Here is a 21055-nt window from a genome sequence, read left to right on the forward strand (position 1 = left end):
TCAGGGAAGCAGGGGAGGGAACCAGACATCTTGGTCTCAGGAAAAGCTGGAGGAAAGGGAGTGTACAACTTGTAGAAGACGTGGGGGCCTAGGATCACTGTCTTCAAGTCTCTAAGGAACCATTGGGAAACAGGGTGGCAGACCTGTTCTGGGTGACCCCAGATTGTAGAACTAGGACCAGCATGTATGAGGCGTCGAGAAAGAGATTTTAGCACATCCTAATGACGATTCTCTTAACCAGCTAAACTCTCCAACAGGAGGTTTTGCCGCCTTGGCAGGAAGTGAGTGCCCCATTGCTGGAGGTGTGTGAATAGGGGCTGTGTGACCCTGGTGGGGGGTGGTGGGGAGGAGTGGAAGCCTCAAATGAGGCTTTGACCAGATGACCTTGAGCCCCTGACCCTGAGAGTCTTGGCACTTTCGTTACAGGTGGTGCTGATAACCCCCTTGTACAGCGCTTCTGCCTCAGTCCCGGCACCTCCTGACGAGCAGCCCTCTTCACCCTCCCAGCCCTGCGAGGTAGGTAGAGCAGTGCAGACACCCCGGTGTCCCCCAAGCCCCAGCTCAGGCTGCCCAGGGGAGTCTGGAGAGGCTGGTGAAGCAGCCACTGGTTGCCACGAGTGGATTCAGTCAGTCCCTGAGGTTTTTCTAGTAAGGCTCAGAGAGCGTTTCTGCCAATTACTTCATTTGCTCCTCACCCTCCCTTGATCCCGTGGGGAAGAGGCAAGAACTGGGCTGGGTGCCAGGGCACTTGGGTCCCCACCCTGGCTGTGCTGCTTGCTCACTGGGTGATGGTAGGAAAGTGCTTTCCATCTCAGAAGAGCCTCTGATAGCTCTTCTGTAAGAGGGTGGCCTTCCCGTGAGGAGGTGGTGCAGGAATTCTCCCGGAGGCTTTGGTGAGGTGACAGAAGCTGGGGTGCAGCTGCCAAGTCTCCGGGCTTGTTGACCATGGGAGGAGAGAGAAGTGTGAGTCACGGGGGGGGGGGGGGGGGGGGGCGGATGAGTCATGCCCACCTGGGGCCGGCTGGCAGGGCGGGGTCCACCTGACTATCAGATTCACAGGTGACCCGCTGAAGGAGGCGGAGAGGCTGGGGGTGGAGTGGAGTCCTCAGCTCGAAGCAGGAGACCTGGCTCATGTCCCAGGTCAGGCCTTGGCTTTTCTGCCTATAAGATGGGTGCATTGGTCTCCCCCACTCACCTAACAAGGTTGTCATGAGGACTGAAGGAGCTTGTAGATGCTCAGGGGCTTTGTGAGCTGCGAAAAGGGGAAGGAGCACCACTAGGGAAATGACCCAGCTTTCAGTATCGGAACAGAAAGAAGTGAATTTCTAATAGCAGCTGTGCAGAGAGCCTGGAAAACACCCCTCCGCGTCATGACATTACCCTCGGTTGCCGAAAGGAGAAGGGGCCGAATGCCTCCAGGGCTTGCTCATCCCTGCAGCTCAGCTGGCTCCCAGGAGGTGACACGACAGGCTGACCACAGTAGAGAGCTGTTCCTCTTTCCCCAGCTTAGATGGAAGGGCCTTCCCTTGGTCTCCAGAATGCTCTGTCCTCAAAGCTGGGCATCCCCTAGAAGGCCCTGCTGGGCCCAACTTCAGCCATATCCCGAGGGTTCTAGACAAACGGACATCCTTGATGCTGCCCAGAGAGGAGAAAATGGGGACCGTCTTGGTTCTGATGCTCCTGCTTTTGAGATGAGCCCTGACAACTCCCAAAGCTGAATTGTCTCAGAGTGATCCGTCACCAAAAAGAGTTATGCTCTGTTAACACTTTTGGCGAGAGTGACACAGGGACCATCCTCTGCTTTCCCGATTTCTGCTGAAGTGAGCACCTGTCAACTGAGGGCTTTGCGTGTTTCCCCTCCCCTCATCCATCTGTGCTGTGCCTCCCCTCACCCCCATCTCCGCTGGGCTTGGGTTCAACCAGGGGAGCCCAGTGACCTCCTCCTTGTCAAATCCAGCAGTTTCCTCAGCTCTCCATGCACTGCCTCTCTGGAGCCTTGGGTATCATTTCTTTCTAGAAGCTCTCTCCTCTTTTTGCTTCTGGCAGGCTGCACCATCTACTTTATCTCCTATTTTTCTGACCTTCTTAACCAGGGCCCTGTTTTTTTGCCTCAACCATTCAGCAGGATTCTGACCACCTTCTTCTCTTGAGTTACATGTGTAGGTTGGTTCATTCATTCATTCATTCACTCATGCATGCATTCACTTGACAGATATTTAGGCCCTGGACTGGGTATTGGAGAATCATCAGAGATTTTCCCAACTCTCTTGGGTCTTACAGTCTTGAGTCTTACACAAGTCATTATACACATAATAAATTCTTTCTTTCTTCAGCTGTGAGGGAAACAGCCAGTGTTACGAAGGTGTATGTGGTTGCATGGATATGATAGAATCTTTTCTGGACAGATGAGGGAGGCCTTCCTAAAAATGCTCAGACCTGAAGATGGAGGCAGGTGGCTGAGTGAGCAGGGAACGGAGCCCCAGGCAGAGGGAACAGCATGAGCGAATCTCAGAGGCAGTATGTTGCGTGTGGAGCCCTTGAGGAACTGAAAGAAGGGGGCGTTATGGGGAAGAGCCTGAAGACCAGGAAGCACCTCAGTCGTGCGGGCCCTTAGGGCCTTGGTTAGAGTTTGAATTTTATCCTAGACCCCTGGCTAACCACTGGAAGCTTTAAAGCAGTGGGGGAGATGTGCCTAGATTTCATTAGTAGAACTCTTGAAAGAGACAGCTGCAAGTCCCACCCTGATAAGGTGTAATTTTTGGCTCTTCCACACTGTGGCGTGCTCACGCTGTGCCTCAGTACCAGGCTTGGGGTGGAGCTGTCCTGGGAAATGTGCGCTTTCCAGCATTCTCTGGGCTCCTGGCATTTTTCATTGTTAAGCTTCCTCACTGGAGAAGCTAGGTGAATCAGACCCTTTTCCACCCTGGGAGATGTAGGCTTGTGGTGGCTGGTGCCCGGAAGGCCATGCAATAAGTGCCAGGGGCCCAGGGAGCCACAGAGGGCTTCCTCCTGAGTCAAGCACTAGGCCTAGAGGATGCGATGAGCATCCAGGCATGGGAGTCCCGAATGCAAAGGCTTGGTCCCCTGGCAGAACCGCTGTTCTTGGGGACTAGGGAGCAGCATGGCTAACACAGGAAGGAGGGTGGGGTTGAGGTGGAAAGTGGCAGGAGAATGGGGTGGGGAGACACCTTGAATGCAGGGTCCCGATCCTCTGGGTGCCAAGGAGCCATGGCACACCTTAAGCTGAGGAGTAGCTTGAGCAGTGGGATTTGAGAACAATCAGTTGGTGGGAGGCAGAGGGGAGGGCGGATCAGAGGGGCAACGCTGTGAACTGGTTGGAGAGAATGCGTGTGAAGCCTGGTCACTCCCATCTGCCTACACATACAGTAAAATGCTGTCTACTTCTTCCTGTCCTGTGCCTTGTTGGATCATTTCCCCCCACTAGTCAGCCCTCCTGAGCTATTTCACTGGGATTTGGGCTCCAGAGGCAAACAGGTCTGCACATCCCTCTGGCTCTGACTTGCTCTGTGCCCCCTCGACACATCTGTGAACCCTTCTCAGCCTCAGTTTCCTCATCTGTGAAAGGGGATGATAATAGGGTTGTTGAGGATTAACGATGGGGAAGTCAAGTCCTAAGCACATGCCTAGGACCTAGTGATTGCTCAGTTATCCTTATTTACCTGTTGGTTGGTAACGAACGGCCCAGTCCATGTCATAATCTGACCCTTGGAGCGTCCTTCTCTGTGGCCATAAATCTGTAACCTGAAGTGGAAACAGGGTGTCCCCAGCAGCCCTGAAAAAGGCCTCTGATGGGATGCCGAGTGGTTTGGAAATGCCTTTACGTTTCCCCCCTAGGCTCTGGCTCAGAGGGCTGGACCAGGTCTTAGTTGTCTTTTAGTCCCAGCACCCAGCACAAGGCCGGCCTATCGTGGTTCTTAATTCTAAACAAAAAAATTTTAATTAAAAAAAGTCAGAGCCGCTGGGCATCATCCTGCCAGCCTCTTCATCTTATGGCTGAAGAATCTCGGGCCCAGAGAGGAACGGTGACTCATCCAGAGTCACCCAGCACTTCCACTGAAGGCTCGGACCTGGCTCAAGTATTTACTGCAATTCTAATTTTTTAAATATTGAAAAATTTAAAAATTCCCAAGTCGGCTGGGGACAGGGTAACCATTTGAGGGTAGGAGTTGACCCTGAGACAATTCTGGGGAGCATCCTGGCTAGAAGGGCCCCAGGGATATCATATGCAACCTTCCAGTTTGCATCTGGGGAAACTGAGGCTCAGAGAGAGGGAGTGACTCGCTCAGGGTCCCCAGAGAACAGAGAGCAGAAAAGTAGTCGCAAGACCCATTTCAAATAATCTGCAGTAGTTGAGCGGGCTCTTCCCCCCAGCCCACTGCCTCGTGTTTAAGAAAGTGAATTAGAGCACGAACAATGGTTTCCTGAGGAAGTTTTGGTTTTCAGTGTGTCGAGGAGAAGGACCATTTCCGGAACTGTGCGTGCCCATGTGGTGCCCATGGAGTTGGGCCGGGCACAGCTATTTCAGACTAAGCCACAGGGTCCTATTTATAGGCCAATGTGATTAGGTTGATGTGGTCAGAGGCCCGCCTGTCCCCTGCCCAGCCTAGCTATGGCGGAGGAAGAGGCCCTCGGGGGTGACTCTGTACCATGGGTGAGTAGCAAGGGATCTTGGGTTGTCCCCAAAGCCTGCTCAGAAGAGGGGCTCCTGGGAGGCCGTGGAGGGTCCCAGTCCTGACTCCCAGCCAGGCCCCCTGCAGAGATGAAACCAGCTCCGATCCTATTCTCTCCCGGCTTATAAATTCTCTACTGCCTCAGATCAGGCCAGGACCCCTAGCAGTCAGGCCCCTTCTTCACCCACGTGTCCAAGTCTTAATCCTAGCCATGCCTCTCCAGCATTTGCATTTTCCTATGTGGGCCACACCTCTGAGCCTTTGCTTAGCTGTTCCCTCCACCTGATGTGTTGGTTCCCTGTTCCCCAGAGACAAACCTCCATTCATCCTTCCAAGCCTGGCTCAAATGCTCTTCCTTTGTGGCTCATCAGGTCCAGGGTGCTTTCTTCCGTGAGCTCCTGCTGCCAAGAGCCACTTGAGTGATTACCCAAATTCTTGTGTGCACCCCGCTGGGCCAGGAGGTCCCGAGGCAGGGCCTGACAACAGAGGATGGAAGGAGAAAAACGTGTGGTTGAGGCCCTACTGGGCCATTCACCTTATGCATTTGATGAGACATTATCTGCATGCCACACTGTGCAGTAGGTATCTTTAAAAGATGTGTAGGAGTGAGAGTAAGACTTCGCAGTCAGATCACCCCGGATTCCAACTCTGTTCTGCGCTTCCTAACTGTGTAACCTTGGGCTAAACCTTTCTGAGCCTCAGTTTCCCCATCTGTAAAATCGGCATGATGCTAGCCATGGGTCTTGGGTAGGCATTGTCAACAAGACAAAACTGAAAAGTACTTACATTGTCTGGTCCATATTGAGCTTCTATGTGTGGTAGCAGGGATTATTTACTCAGGGGAAACTGAGGCTCAGAGCAGGGAAGTGCCTTCTCTGGGGCTTAGTAGCCAAGATGAAAGACCAGGTCTACTCCACCCTGTGTTCTCCTCCCCGCCTTCTCTTAGCCCCCCGGCCTATTCTGTTCCCTAGATCAGGGGGAGCTTTGTTTGGGGATTGTTTTTCCTAAGACGTTTCCTCTGTGGTGCCACTGGATGACTCAGAGCCCTGAGTCACCAGGAGGCTGAGGGCCAGGGAGGAGGGAGGGAGGAAGAGGGAAAGGAGAGGAGGAACAGAGAAAGGACCCTGATTTCAGCCCTGGCTCTCCCACTCCTTGATCGCTTAGAGATGGCAAGTCCCCTGTTCTGCTGGCCTCAGTTTCCCCAAGTGTGAAAGGAGATGTTGGGCTTTGATGAATGGTTCCCAGTCCAGGCTGAGCCTCAGAATCCCAGGTTTGCGGGCCCCACCCCAAGCTGTAGGCTCAGGCTGGGTGTGGGGCCTGGGAATCCAAGCTTTCTGGAGCTCCCCAGGTGATTTTGCTGCGCACCTGATCTGCAGAGGTGTTTGGGAACCAGGTGGCTCAAGGCTCCTTTCCCCTGGGCCTCCAAGTGGTTGCTCAGCCTCCGCTCGGCTGTCTCCACTAACTCAAGGAGAGTCACTTTTCTTGCTGACTGCTTTGGCAGAGTGGTGCCAGTGAAACGCATGGGCTTAAAAAATAAAAAACAGCTTTATTGAAGTATAATTTACATAAGTTGTTGGACTAAATTTATGTGTAATTTACATACATGTAATTCACTGGTTTTAATTAACTCAGTGATTTTTAGTAAATTTACAGAGTAATGCCAGCATCACCACAATCTGGTCTGAGAACATTTTTATCACCCCTAACCATCTCCAAAAAGGTGCCTGTGCCTGCTGGCCAGCAGTCTACGCCCCTACCCACTAGCCCACCACTAATTTTCCTTCTGTCTCTCTGGATGCCCAGACCTGTGTGCATACCCAGCTTCACCCTTTCTGGCTGTGTGACCTCCTGCAGATTCTTACCCTCTATGAGCCTTGAATTTCTCCCCTGTAGCAGAGGAAATATAGCTTCCCTGTAGCTTTTTGTTTGAATTTCACTAAGGTGATACAGTGTCTAATGCACAGTGGGAGCTGGGGTCTCAGGAGACTGGCAAGCAGTGCACAGGCTGTAGTACAGACACCCTGGCACAGCTGGGACCGCAAACATTTCATAGACTCCCTCTGTGTCAGGCGCTGGGCTAGGCCCCTTCACTGCAGTCATCTCCTTCAACCCCCACAAGAACCCTTACTAGGTGAGTGTTAATATCATTTCTATTTTATAGCTGAAGGAACTGAGGCTCTGAGAAGGAGGGGGGTGACTTTTCCAAGGTCATGTAGGTAATGATTGGTGGGAGTCTGTCCCAGAGCCTGTCAAAATGCATTTAGTACGCCTAACCTCCCGAACATCACACCTTTGCTTGGCCTACCTTAAACGTGCCCAGAACACTTAACGTTAGCCTACAGTTGGGCAAAATCTAACAGGAAGCTTATTTTATAATAAAGGGTTGACTATCTCATGTTATTTATTGAAGACTGAACTGATAGTGAGGAACAGAATGGTTGTCTGGGTACAGAATGGTTGTTAAGTGTATTGTTTGTTTCCCCTGGTGATGGCGTGGCTGACGGAAGCTGCTGCAGCCCAGCATTGTGAAAGAAAATAAATAGTATATACAGCATATCGCTAGCCCAGGAAAGACCAAAATTCAAAGTACGGTTTTTGCTGAATATGTATTGCTTTTGCACCATTGTAAAGTCAAAAAATTGTAAGCTGCGCGATCGCAAGTTGGGGGCTGTCTGCACAGAGTACATCATACAGCAGATGTGACATGGTGCATGGAGCATGGTCCAAGGTATGGGTGACGTGGGACAGCACGTGGAACGCGCACCAGGCTACACACACGGGACAAGGTAGGAGGAGCTTGGGGCCTGTTATGGGACATAGACAGCGTAATGTATGTGAGGCTGGGCATGGTTCAGAGCGTATGACGCAGGGACAAGGTACCCAGGGTGCAGGGTTTGATAGATGGCAGTGGGGCACAGAGGGTCCCTTTTTCATGTCAGTGCCTGGGGCCCCAGCGTGGAGCAGCAGGAGCCAATTTTCTCCTCTCACAAAGGCCTGTCTGTTGTTTTTCCTCCTCCTTCCCGTCTCTTTGGATGCCAAAGAGTGGGAGTGTCCCAGAGGAGTGGGGCCCAGAGTACCCCCCATTATCCCGCCAGCTCAGACGGGTCAAGGCTGGGGGCCAAGTCCATGGTTCAGGAAAAGCCTGCCAGGCCCCCAGGTCCCCTCTCTGAGAGGCAGCTGTGAGCACAGTGTTGGCTGGACCAGAGCCGGGTAATTTTCCTCTAAGCCGCCCTCCCTCCAGCTTCCCTCCCTGGCTGCTGCTGGCCATGAGCGCGTCTGCATTCCGGGGCTTAGGAGAGAGTCCCCGCAGCCGCTGCTGGGCAGAGGAGCTCACCCCTACCAGCTGCTATCAGAATGGTAGAAGCAGAGGTGTGGGGAGGAGGCTGTGGCTCACAGGCTTGCATTTCCTGAGCCCTCCTGGCCCCTGATGGTCAATCTCTTATCTTGCCTCATCTGCACAAGATCCCCAGTAGCCTGATGAGGAGACTGAAGCTCAGCGAGGCAAAGAGCTTGCCCGAGGTCACATAGTCAGAGGCAGAGCTGAGGCTGGACCCTCAGTCTCCTGGAGGCAGGAAATTGAGGACATATAGAGGCAAGAAGTGGTGAAGAGGGTGTTGGAGAGGGTGTGGTCAGTGGGTGTGAGGCTGCAAGAGCGCATGGGTACCAGATCCTAGAGGGCCTTAAAAGCCAATCTTAGGAGTCCTGACTTCTTTTAGCCTGCACTGGGGGCCGTGGAAGGGTCTTGAGTAGGGAATGATGCAATATGTCTGTGGATAATGGGCGAGTTGAAGGCAGTGAGGAAGCTGGTGCAGTGGTTCCAAAGAAAAGATGGGGACCCTGAAGCAGGACAGTGGCTGGGATGCGGGAAGGGGAAGCGAATGTCAAGTGGGGAGTAGTGGGGTTGAGCATCTCTGCGCTGGTCTCAGCCCTTGTGTGTGTCCTGGTGGGATGACTCTGGCCAGGCCCTGCCTCTAAGAGTGTCCCAGAAGGTTCTGGAAGCCCCTAAAAGGACAGGCACCTGGAGCCTGTGGTGAAGGGGGAGGTGCCTGGGTGGCGGTGAGGCTGGGAGCACACCTTGGGGGAAGAAGACAGTCCCCATCATGGAGCCCTGTGACATGCCTGGCACTGTGTTTTGTGGGCTGGATCTCGTTTAATTCTTCCAGCTGGTTATCATTATTCTCTGAGCTGGGAACGGAACAAAAGCATTCCAGTACCATGCCTCTGTTCAAGAGGGGAAAGTACAATACAGTCTTTTAATCAATTCAATTGATTTTTACATTTTAGATTTAGAGAGTAAATACAAATTGTGAGCATGACATCTCTGTCGTCATCTAAAGCTTGAGAATTTGAATATTAAAAAAAATTATCCATCCCTTTAAACCGGACCCTACAACTTGAATACTCTGACATTAGGTAGTTAATTTACATCTTGATTTGCTGGTCTAAAATATCTGACCCACAGTCACATGTTCTCTGAGATCCAATTACAGCCATTATTTGCTGTAGCTTTCTTTTACATCTATATCTATGTCTTATCTGTTGCTATAGATTTTTTGTGGCTATAGATCTTAAAATAACTAGGGAACTATGTTCAATATCTTGTCATAACCTATAATGAAAAAATATGTATGTGTAACTGAATCACTCTTCTGCCGGAAATTAATGCAACATTATGAATCAACTATACTTCAATAAAAAATAAAATAAATTAATAAATAAACATAAACGAAGAGGGAAAAGTACTTTTTTCATCAAATTTTTTTAAAATTTCATTTTATTGAGTTATAGTCAGTTTACAATGTTGTGTCAATTTCCACTGTAGAGCACCATTTTTCAGTCATACATGAACATACATATATTCACTGTCACATTCTTCTTCACCGTGAGCTACCACAAGATCTTGTATATAGTTCCCTGTGCTATACAGTATAAACTTGTTTATCTATTCTCTATATACCTGTCAGTACCTACAAATTTCGAACTCCCAGTCTGTCCCTTCCCACTCTCCTCCCCCCAGCAACCACAAGTTTGTATTCTATATCTATGAGTCTGTTTCTGTACTATATTTAAGTTCCTTTGTCTTCCTCTTCTTCTTTTTTTTTTTTTTTTGATTCCCCATATGAGCAATATCATATGGTATTTTTCTTTCTCTTTTTGGCTTACTTCACTTAGAATTAACATTCTCCAGGGACATCCATGTTGCTGCAAATGACATTATGTTGTCATTTTTTATGGCCGAATAGTATTCCATTAGTATTCCATTATATAAATATACCACAACTTCTTTATGAACATAAACAAAGAGGGAAAGTACTTTTTAAAAAGCCTTATTAAAATTAAAGAGATTAGCAAGGATCAAAAATATCTTTGAATCTCTGGTAGTTCTATTGTAGTTAAAAATTTGAGATAAATTGCAAAGACTTCCCAATCATGCTATATAGCATTTAGAGTTTTTCCATAACTGATTTTTACTAGTATCAAGTTCTGGCAGGCCTGCCTGTGAGAGAGTCTGGCTGTTTTATACCCAAAGACACAGGCTCAGAGAGGCTGAGTCACTTGTCCCTGGTCACCTAGGTTGGAAGAGACAGGGCTGGGATCAGGTGGTGATCCCAGATCCCTTGTTCCTTTGAGCGGGAGTAGACCAGAAGAGAGGGAAGGGCGTCAAAAAGAGGTTTGTGGATTGGGTGAGAGTCAAGATGGGCTCTTGAAGTGCGACTCGAGGCCCTCTCCTGACATGCCTCTGCATCCTTGGCACCAATCATCCCTCCAGGCCTCTGGGCCTTGGTTGGGACCCTCCAGCCCTCCCCTGCTTTGGATGCAAGGACACAGAGATTGAAGTCAAAGGTGGGTCTGGGGGCCAGTGGGCTGTATGTTTGCAGGTCCTGGACATATGCTGGGGGGTTGTCTTTGGGTGTTCTGGTTACTGAGCGCCTGCTGTGTACCAGGCACAGTGCCATGACTCCTTCAATCCTCCCAGACAACCCAGGGTAGGACTATCACCCCAGTTTATAGAGGAGGAAAGTAAAACACTGAAGACGGGCTATTTGCCCAAGGTCCCCCTGTGGTAGGGATTCGGTTTCTGTCCAAAGTCACCCTGAATGTATCTTGTGCTCCTTGGGGTGGAAGGTTGTGTCCTCTTCACACTGTTGTTCATTCTTGGTGTCCTGAGCTCACCAAGGCTCGGCCCCTGCTCCAGGATTCTGTAGTCTCTCCTTCGTCCCGCACTTGCCCCCTTTGTGTTTCTTGGAAGTTCTGCCTGCAGGGTGCAAACTGACACCCAGATGATGAGCTCCCGCTTCCAGGGCAGTCTTGGCTGTAGCTGGCTGTGCGAGGCTTGGGGACAGAGAAGGGCTTCATTCAGAGCCTGCAGCAGGAGGGAAGTGTCACCATCTTCAGATGTCCTGTCATCACTGTTCCCATTATGGTGATTATTGGCCTGAGGAGCTTCCATGGTCCTGAGGACCACATGCATCCCTGCTAGATCCTGCTGAAGGATGCACATGGTCTCCAGACAGATAGGAGGGATCTAGTCCAGATGCTCAAATATTATTAGCCTTCTGCTGTTTCTTTCAGAATCTTCAAGTCCAAGGGCCCAAAGGGTTGTTAGAGAGGGGCTGGTTTGTTCTTCACCTGAGTCCTCTTGGCTGGGTCACCACTGAGCCAGTCATTATCTTTCTGGACGAGGGGAAAGAAAACTGGCATATTTGAACATCTGTCTTATGCCAGGCACGGTCCTAGGATCTTCCATATTTATGGTCTCATCCAATCTTCTCCACTCACCTTTGAGAAAGATATTTTTACCCTGATTTTATACGTAGGGAATTTGAGTGTCGGAGACAGACGCTTACCCAAGCCCCCAGGAGACAACCACCACGGCTTCCTTTATATGTGCACACTCTGTGCCAAGCGCTGTGCTAAGCCCCAAATGTATTTTACCTCATCAAATTCTCACAGCCACCCTAAGAAGAAGGTATTCTAATCCTTATTTTACAGATGAGGAAATTGAGGATCAGAGAGCAGAAGCCACAGAGCTGGGAAGTGGCAGGTCAGTGCTTTAAACCCAGATTTTCCTGGCGGTAGCTCTTTCCACAAATATGCACGTTGTTTTTCTCCTTGTTGGAAAGCCCTCCTCTGTGGCTTTTGCTCCTTCTGGCTCTGATTGGGGCACCACAGGCCCTGCTGCCCGCAGGGTGTTTGCAGATGGAGACTGTGTCCCCATCAGAAGATGGTCCCATGGCCACAGCACCTGCAGCTGGGCCTCCTTGTCCTGCTGGTGATTTGTGTTTGTGCCCCTGCCAGTGGGCCGAGGGGTACCAGAGGCGCTAGGGTATAGTGGTTTGCAGCTGTTTGCTGCCCTAGCTGCTGGCTGGCCACGTCTGCCAGGGCCAGTGCTTCCCCACGGAAGGCGACACAGATTGCAAAGTGGCAGGAAGGGCAATGGGCTCACGCTCACGGCCAGATCTGGCTGCTTCCAGGGCACGGGGTCAGGAAGGGCTGCTTCCAAGCCCTCTCTGAATGTCCTACCCTGGCTCTCAGCGCTAGGTGGGGTTGCCTCCGGAAGCTGGGAAAGAGCCAGTGGCTTTGGTCCCTGGGATAGTCGGCCTTGTGGAGGTGGCTTCAGCCAAGCCCCACTGGTCATCTCCCCGACAGATGTCCACACCCAAGATAGACTGGGCCAGGGCAGAGGTCCAGCTGGCCCTTACAGGGAGTCTTATCATCTCCTGGGCTCAGGCCCCAGCTCTGGCCTGGGAACGGAGACCGGGGTTCTAGGTCTGCTCTGCCTGTCCTTTGCTATGTGACTCTGAGAAGTTACACTCTTGTTCTTGATGTCATCTACAAAGGGAGGATGGGCTAGTAGTGAACATTGATGTGAGTAAGTCCTACTCTGCGGTGAACTCCAGCAGTCTCGCTCCAGAGCTCCCAATCATACTCAACTGGGCATTACTCTCCCTTTTTGCCGATGAGTGACCCAAGGCTCCGAGAGGGAAAGTAACTTGCTTTGGGTCACACAGCCCAGATCCGAACTCAAGAATCTCACTGTGAAATCTGCAACCTTTCTCCTGCACCAGTGCACGGATTTCACATGGTGTGCACATGCCTAACGTAGGCTTCTGTGCAAAGAAACCGGTTCAGGAAGGAGGATGCTAACTTTGGGGGTGCTCCTACTGTGTGTCGAGCCTTGGGCCTCCTCACTGCTCTGTGAGTCAGGTATCATCCTCCCCATTTTCTAGATCAGGAAACTGAGGCCCTGATCACAAGAGTGAAGTCTCCCAGATTCTAAAACACGTGTTCCGTCAAGTCCCTAGGGCTCCCCAGACCTCACCGAGGCCCTGTCTGGTTCACCAGGTTTCGTAACTGGTTTCTCTGTTTACTGACCATTGTCCCATTTAGCAAAACCCTGGGGCGGGAGGGTTGGGTGCCCCCAGGAGGACCCAGAGCCAAGAAGCAAACAAGCTCGGAGAGAGGGCTTCCCACGAGTGGCCGGCTGCCCAGGAAATCAACATTGGGGTGAAGAGAAAAGAACAGGGTGGTGTCCTCCAGGACTGGCCAAGGCCTTTTGTACATTGAGGCTGGGGGCGGAGGGTGAGGCGGCCTCCTCCCATCTCTGGTAGTTTCCTTGGGAGGTCCAGAGAGACCTGGAGGCTAGCCTAAGAGGGAGCAGGGCTGGAGCTGGTAGAGCAGGGGGTCCTGGCTCCAACTACACGGGAGGGATGAGGGCAGCACAGATCCTTCCTGGGGCGGATGCTGAAAAGCTGCCTACTGCATGTAGCACTGAGCGGGAGCCAGGAGCACCCAAGGTCAGAGGTTGGGGGATTTCTGAGGTGCAGAAAAGGGCAGGGACTAGGGTATGCTCACCTAGCAAGTGCTGGCCGAGCAGGGCTGCCTCCCAAGTACAGGAAACTGGGCCCACGAATGGGACAGAGTATAGGTGCCACAGTCCATCCTCCACCCAGTGGCCACAGCCTGGAGACCTTCCTAGGGCATGCCTCTGTCCTGGGTGCTCACACAGGTGTGTGCAGGGCCAGAGGGCTTTCCTGGGGCAACCTCCTGCCCCGGTCTGGGAGGTCTGGTGGGGACCGCTGCCTCAACCACTCTGGGCTGCTGGGCTTGGCTTGGCCTTGACTGGTTCAGCACCTGCAACCCTTTATATGTAAAGGGCACTGCTGCTTCCTCTCTGCCCAGGTGGGATGGTGCTGAGAAGCCCTGCTTGACCTCCCCAGACAGAGCCTGGGGACTGGGACCAGCCAGACTTGTGTCTGAACCTCAGCAGTGCCTCTTTCCAGCTGAGTGACCCTGAGCCAGTAACTGAAACTCCCCGTGTCTCAGTTTCCTGATCTACAAAGTGGGAACTTACTTTCCCCTGGTTGCTGTGAGGAGACTCAATATCCAACACCCTTTTCCTTTCCTCCCTCTCTTTCCCAGAGATGTCCAGACCCAGAGACCCAGAGGTGAGGTGGCATGCTGCCATTGGTGATGGCTGTGTCTCCTCGTGCAGGTCAGAGGCCCTGGACTGTCTGATTCAGAGGGACCTGTGAAGGCAAGATGGACCAGTGCCCCCATTTTACAGATGGGAACCCTGAGGCTCAGAGACGTGTAGGTTCCAGATGTGGTTGCATAGCCAGTATCTGGGAATGCTGGGTCTAAGAATGAGGCTTAGGGTCAGAGTGTCGGGGCCTACCCCGTGTTTTGCATAAGGAGACTCTGAGGCCCAGACAGGATAGTGATTTGCCTAAAGTCACCCAGGAAGTCGGCGGCAGAGGCAGGCCTTTATATCTAAAGGTTTTTCTTTTGCATTTAAATCCCGCTGGTCTCCTGAAGACATACATCCTCTTCCAGGCAGGGACCATGTTGTCCCCATCCCAGTCTCCACACATCACTGCCCTGCAGCGAGGGTTTCTAGGCCATGGGCACCCCGAGGCCTGGTGCTGAGGTCCCAGGCTCCAGAGCTATGTGACAGGCAAAGCTGCAGGGCCTTTGTGGTGATCATTAACCTGGGGGCCAATGACCCCTGGGACCAAGGCCAAGCCACAGCAGCCTCTGTTAATCACCACCTGGGCAGAAGGGACTGCTCAGCTGGGACAGTTGCCCATTCAGTTTCTCTCAGGGGGGCTGGGATGATGAAAATTTCTTCTTTCTGCTTATTTGGATTTTCCAAATTGTCTAATGAGCAGGTATCACTTTGTGTATATTTTTAAGGTATGATTTCTAGATCAGTCTTGGTTTTTTTTGTTTGTTTATGAGGGGAAGGTAATTAGGTTTATTCATTTTTTTCTATTTGGAGTGCTTGTGTGCTGAGCATGCGCTCTACCACTAGAGCTATATCCTCCCCGTTAGATCAGTCTTTTATTTTTTTTTAAAGCTACATTGGATAAATACTTGTAAATAGTTTAAACCCTATAGCACATTTAAAACTTTTTTTTACACAAGTATAAGGAGGTGTAATTTAGATACCATTGCAGTTCACCCCTTGTAAGTGGACAGCACTATGATTTTTAGTACATTTTTCGGTCACATAATCCAGTGCTAGAAGGTTTTCATTGCCCTAAGATGTTCCCTTGTGCCAACTACAGTGATGTGGGTGCTTCTTCCAGCCTCCGGCAGCCAGGCCACACTTGGGAGTGAAATTCTTCCTCCTCATCCCTTTCACACAAACTGGCTTGATGGTTGGGTGTTCACTCGCCTCGATAAGGATATATGCAAAAACGGATGCTTTCATAAAAGAGGAGAGGAGCCCTACCAGAGTGGTTGTACAACTTGCCTTTTGCACTTGGAGCTCTCTCCGTGCTCATTGAGCTCCTGCTGTTTGCCCAGCACCGTCAGAACTAGCTCATTCTTCCTTCACAGCTACAGAGTGGTCCATTGTATGGCAGCTCCATGATTTTTTTAACTGGGACATTTGAGTCCTTTCCAGTTTTCTTCAAACAATGCTCCAGTGAACACCCTTGCACGTACATTTTTGTACTTACATTCTGTAAGTAATACTGAAGGAGATGGAACTGTTGTCGCATTGTGTGTTTCAAATTTGTATAGTCAAATTGCTCTCCAGAGAGGGGAAACCGGTTTATGCTTCCATTAATCGCTTATGAGAACTGTGGGCTTTTTATCATCTTCCAGGTGCCTAGGGAGAGGGAAGGGCTGTCTGAATTGAGTCCAGAGCTGGTCCGCTGCAGGCTCGGCAGGCCCAGGCCTAGACTCACAGCCCGGAGCACTCGGGCATCTCTCTATGGCTCCCCACAGACACTGTGGTAAAATTCAGATTCTCCAGTGTGGCACACAGGTCCCTACGACCCTTGCTGCCCTCTCGCCCTCTCCAGCCTCATTTCCTCTTGCTCCCATGTTTCAGATAGGACCCCTCATTATTCACTGCATGTGGCCTGTGTTTGCTTGCCCTTTGCCCGTGCTGTTCCCTCCCCTAGAATGCCTTTTCTTTCCAGTCTCCCTCCTCCCCGTCCTTTCAGGCCCAGGTCACAAATCCCTTTGTCCACTAAGCCTTCTTAGAATCTCTGCAATCTGATTTGTCTTCTCTGTGTGTGCTCCTGGCCCTTTCTCTGACCCTGCAGTCCCCGTTAAATGGGAGGAGGTTGTGTGTGCTGGAGGGCAAACTTCAGCCTGATTAGACAGAAACCAGGATGGGGGGGGGGTTGGGACGTTACTAGAGCTTGTGGGGAAGGGGCATGGGAATTCCATTTACCTAATTGCAGGCCAGGCCATTTTCACACACACAGATTAGTTTAATTCTCAACAACCACTATGCCCATTTAGTAGATGAGGCATTAAAAGAGACTGAGGCATTAAAAAAAGGAATTTACACATTATTGAGGCCGGAATCAAACCCAGGTCTCCAACTCCCCAGTTCTCTTTCCTGCTCCCCACCTCCGCCAACCCTCCTCTTCCCTCTCCCTGCTCTGATGGGAGGGGGAAGGGGGGGTTGGCGGAGGTGGGGAGCAGGCCTGGATGAGTCTGCATAGCACTTCTAACCCAATGACTCCAGTGGGAGAGGGTAGGGAAGGGGAGGGAGCCTGGGAATGGGGGAAGAGACTTGAATCCTTGTCTTCCCCACAGGGAGCCAGTAGATAGAACCTAAAACTGAAAAAACAAGAGCAAAACCAAAACAAATCCCTCCACCCTCCCCAAAACCCCGAGACAACAAAAGCTTGTTATTTAAGGTGTGAAGGTAAACCCTGAAATCATCAGCCAAAGAAGGAAGACAGAAGTGGTTGGTTGCAATGTGTCAATTTTGGGTGTAACTGACTGTACATCAATTAAATAAAAAAATTTTTTGAAAAGTGATTGGTTGCCGCAGGGTAGAAGTAAGTGGGATTGAGAGGCAAAACTTTGTACAAATAACGTGACTTTAAGTTTTGAGAAAAATAAACTTATAAAAAATAAAAATTTTTTAAAAAGAAGGAAAGAAGGGCGGTATTCAATCCCAGGAGTTGAGAGGTCTGCCCACTCCTCTGTCTTGCTTGCTCACGGGTCCAAGGAAGGTCGCCCCCTGGACTGTGTCCTTAGCTGATGGCAGCCACCAGCTAAGTGGCAGCCACCAGCTTGGTGAGCGGTGCACCCAGACCACCTGAGGTCAAATCTTGGCTATTTTATTTCCTAGTTGTGTGCAAGTTGCTTGAGCATTCTGCACTCAGTGTCCTCCTCTGTAAAATGGGGCTGTCAATAGTACCCAGTCTGTAAAGAATGTTAGCATGTGTCAGCTTTCATGTGACACAGGGAAAATCCTCAGTAAATGTTTATATTCTTTTTTTGCTGGAGACGTTAGGTGCTGAGAGGGCAGGGGTCTTGCCTAGGTTACACAGGAGACTAAGCTGGGTAGGCTCCTTGCCCTTCTTGCATGCGCCCATTTAGTGTGCAAGGAGTTAGTGCCTGCGGTATGCCACGCCCTGTGCTTGGTCTCCACCCCGGAGCTGGGGCGAAGGGGCGACCGCGCCCCGTAGGGTCGGTCCCGGTGGGAACCCCGGTGTTTCAAAAATCCAGGCCAGATCCCCGCCCCTCCCGGGCCCACGGGGGCCCAACCCAGCCCCGCTCCCTCCCTGCAGGGCGGTCCCCGGCTCGGGCGGGATAGGCGGGCGGCTACTTAAGGTCGGTGACCCGGGAGGTCCCGGCTGCCGCCCGGGTCTTCTGCCGCCGTCGCTGCCATGGCTCCGCAACGCTCCGCACTGCTCGGCGCGCTGGTCCTGGCGCTGTGCGCGCTGTCGCCGCCGGCTCGCGGGGCCACCGCGTCGCGGGGAGCGCCCCAGGCACGGGCACCCCAGGCACGGGCGCCCCAGGGGCGGGGGCCTGAGGAGCGGGTGAGTGCCCGGGGGGCCTGGGGGCTCCCGGAGTAACTCTCTATTGTAAGTTCTTGCAGATACAGCGCTAGGAAAAGGGGAGTAATTCAGGTCTAGAATGGAAAAACTGTTTTGTTGCTTTGTAAGTATCTCTTGCTGCTTCCGGGCTCCCGTGGATGGGGGTGGGAGCCTCAGGGCCCTGGCTGTTTCCCTCCCTAGAATCTAACCTCACCTTGGCCGGATTCCTTTTTTACCTCGCCGCTGCCTTCTGATTTCTTTCCCATCTCTGCCGCCTGATTTCTCCTCTTCCTTGTCTAATTTCTCCTTCCCTCTGCCTGATTTCTCTCCTTCCCCCTTCTGATTTCTTCTTCCATTTCAGGTTCCTCTTTCTCATCTGATTTTTCTCTCCCTCTTCAATATTTCCTCTCTTTTTTGTATAATCTCAAACCTCCGCCTGCTTATCATCATTACTGTTATTTATTCTCCCCTCTCTGATATCTCCTCTGCCCCGTCTGGTTTCTCCTCACTCCTGTTTCCCTTTTGTGTTTCTCCACCCCTCTGCCTGAGTTCTCCCATCTGGTTTTCCTGACTTCTTCCACCAGATCCGGCCCGAGGTGACCTGCGCCTGCTGATTTCCACTCTCTGGCTCCAGGCTAACCATCCCGCTCTGCTCCATCTCTAGCCCCAGCGCATGTCTGACAGTCTTTCCCCAAACTTGGACCACCTCATCTCCAACAGGCTCCTGCAGACCCCAGCTGCGTCCTCTCGCCTTTTCCAAGAAATGGAATTTGGGGGCTGGGGTTTTGGGGGGCAGGAGGGAGGAGGCAGACAGCGCAGGAGGCCACTTGGGCTCAGGCACCTAGGCCCTTCTTTGAGGGTGTGATGGGGACATGGATGGGGCATGGGAAATCTCACTTTCAAAGAGCAAAAGCAGACAGGCTGCGTGACCTCAGGCCAGTCCCTTACCCTCTTGGGGCCTCAGTTTCCCTATTCACAAGGTGGAGATGGATAATGAGCTCTCTGAGGACCCCTCTAGTTCTAAGAGCCATTGAGGATGCTGGAAGGGAACAAGCCGAGCCCCTTGGGACCCCCAGCTTTACCATTGCCATCTGAGGGGTCTCCCCATGGCCCTAAACTTCTTGGAGCCTGGGCCAGTTCCTGCTATGACATTTCCTAGCTAGAAGTCCCCCGCAGAGTCACTTCACCTCTCTGTGCCTCAGCTGTCACATCTAATTGGCACTAAGAAAGGAAGGAAGAATGGGAGTAGAGCCTTCCGTCCCCCATCACCAGGGAGCTGAGTAGGAGAGAGACACTGGCCAAGGACGGGGTTTGGAGCCTAAACTCTGCCCTGTTTGCTCACTCATTGAGACAGGGGTTGTAGAAGAGGGCAGGCTCACCTCAAGGGTGAGGAGAGTCAGCGGCTCAAGTGAGATGCTCTTGGTGCTGGAAACCACCCTCCCTCGTGCCCCGGGGTCTCTCCCCGCCAAGGCCCCTGCCCCAGCTCAGGCTCCGCCCTGTGTTTTACAGCCCAGCAGCATGGTGGTGGAACACCCCGAGTTCCTCAAGGCAGGGAAGGAGCCCGGCCTGCAGATCTGGCGTGTGGAGAAGTTTGACCTGGTTCCCGTGCCCCCCAACCTTTATGGAGACTTCTTCACAGGCGATGCCTATGTCATCCTGAAGACGGTGCAGCTGAGGAACGGGAACCTGCAGTACGACCTCCACTACTGGCTGGGTGAGGCCGGCCCCGCCCCAGGCCCCGCCCCTCCCTCCCACCCCTCACCCCCGTAGAGCTAGACCTTGGAGTCCTGGTCCCTAGGAAGAACCTGCGGGAATTAAGTGACTACTGAGCATCAGGTATGTGCCAGGTCTTTGGCTAGTGGTTCTAAGGCTCTAGAGCCTGCCTGCCAAGTTCAGACCCCAGCTCTGCCCTTTCGCAAGTCATTCAGTGTCGCTGTAAGGTGGACGTGATCACAGTGGAAGATGACCTCATAGGACTGTTTTGAGGATTAGACAAGTCACTGTGGTGCTCAGAACTGGAGTGACCTGGGGACCCTGGACCCCCCCCCCCCAGCTCCAGCCACTCTCCAGTTTGCCCTTCAGAGTTGGGAGTCTGGAGTCCTGCCACAGCTGTCTGTGTGACTCCGTAAGTCCTGCTCCCTCACTGTGCCTTGGTTTCCTCATGCTCCCAGGCCTGACTTCATGCTTAGGAGGGCTGAGAGTGAGTGTGGGAGAATGTGTCAGAGCTCAGAGGACTCTTAGAGATCGTGAGTCTGGCTCCCCCAGACCTCCCATTATATAGATGGATTAACTGAGGCTCACAGGAGGCAGGGGCTTACCCAGCTTCCACAGCCAGGCCAGGTCAGTGCTCAGGCTCCAGTCTCCTCCTCCACGGGAGGCTGGGACCACTTTCCGGAAGCCAGGCTCATGCTGCTCTGACGTCCCTCAGGCAATGAATGCAGCCAGGATGAGAGCGGGGCGGCCGCCATCTTCACTGTGCAACTGGATGACTACCTGAATGGTCGGGCTGTGCAGCACCGCGAGGTCCAGGGCTTCGAGTCGGCCACCTTCCTTGGCTACTTCAAGTCTGGCCTCAAATACAAGGTGGGTGCTGGCCAGCAGGGACAGATGCACCAATGGCAGGGTTCACTCAGGGCCATCCATCTTTCAGTCTTGTGCAGTGATGTAGGCAGACAGGTCAGAGCTCAGTCTCTGGAGTTGGCCAGCCCTTGGTTTGAATCCTGGGCCCTTTATAGCCATGTGACCTTGGACAAATAACACTCCCTCTCTGAGCCTCTGGTTTCTTATTAAATGGAGAGAAGAAAATTCTCCATCATTTCACAGGGTTGTCTTCCTAGCCCCAGCAGCGTGAGTGGGGACCTAGCCTCTTGCTTGCCCGGGGCTTGAATCTGTAATCTTCAGTTCTCAGGCCCTGATGACAGAGAGTCCTGCGTTAGGTTTTGAAAGGGCACCCTTGATCATGTTTCTCTTTCTCCTCATTAGAATCCCCCTTGAACTTGAACTCTGAAGAGTCGGAGCCCCAGCCCCCAGCCAGTGGGAGCTGAGCAAAGCTAAGCCAGGAGCCCC

The 21055-nt window shown here is 52.1% G+C and overlaps 1 protein-coding gene across 4 annotated transcripts in view; it reads left to right on the top strand.

Moving 5' to 3' along the window:
- Positions 1-21055, top strand: part of GSN (gelsolin) — a 54676-nt gene that overhangs the window by 10761 nt on the left and 22860 nt on the right. The window contains exons 2-4 of one of the 4 annotated variants that reach the window (XM_032478337.1): positions 427-516; positions 19499-19703; positions 20418-20572. In XM_032478337.1, coding sequence (XP_032334228.1) covers positions 19508-19703; positions 20418-20572 — 351 coding nt within the window. In that variant the 5' untranslated portion in view covers positions 427-516; positions 19499-19507. Of the gene's footprint in view, positions 1-426; positions 517-17779; positions 17993-18074; positions 18114-19498; positions 19704-20417; positions 20573-21055 lie in introns of those variants that run through there. The other 3 variants (XM_032478334.1, XM_032478335.1, XM_032478336.1) reach the window with 3 other exon arrangements.

The sequence above is a fragment of the Camelus ferus genome, chromosome 4, assembly GCF_009834535.1.
Source record: "Camelus ferus isolate YT-003-E chromosome 4, BCGSAC_Cfer_1.0, whole genome shotgun sequence".
NCBI lineage: Eukaryota > Metazoa > Chordata > Mammalia > Artiodactyla > Camelidae > Camelus > Camelus ferus.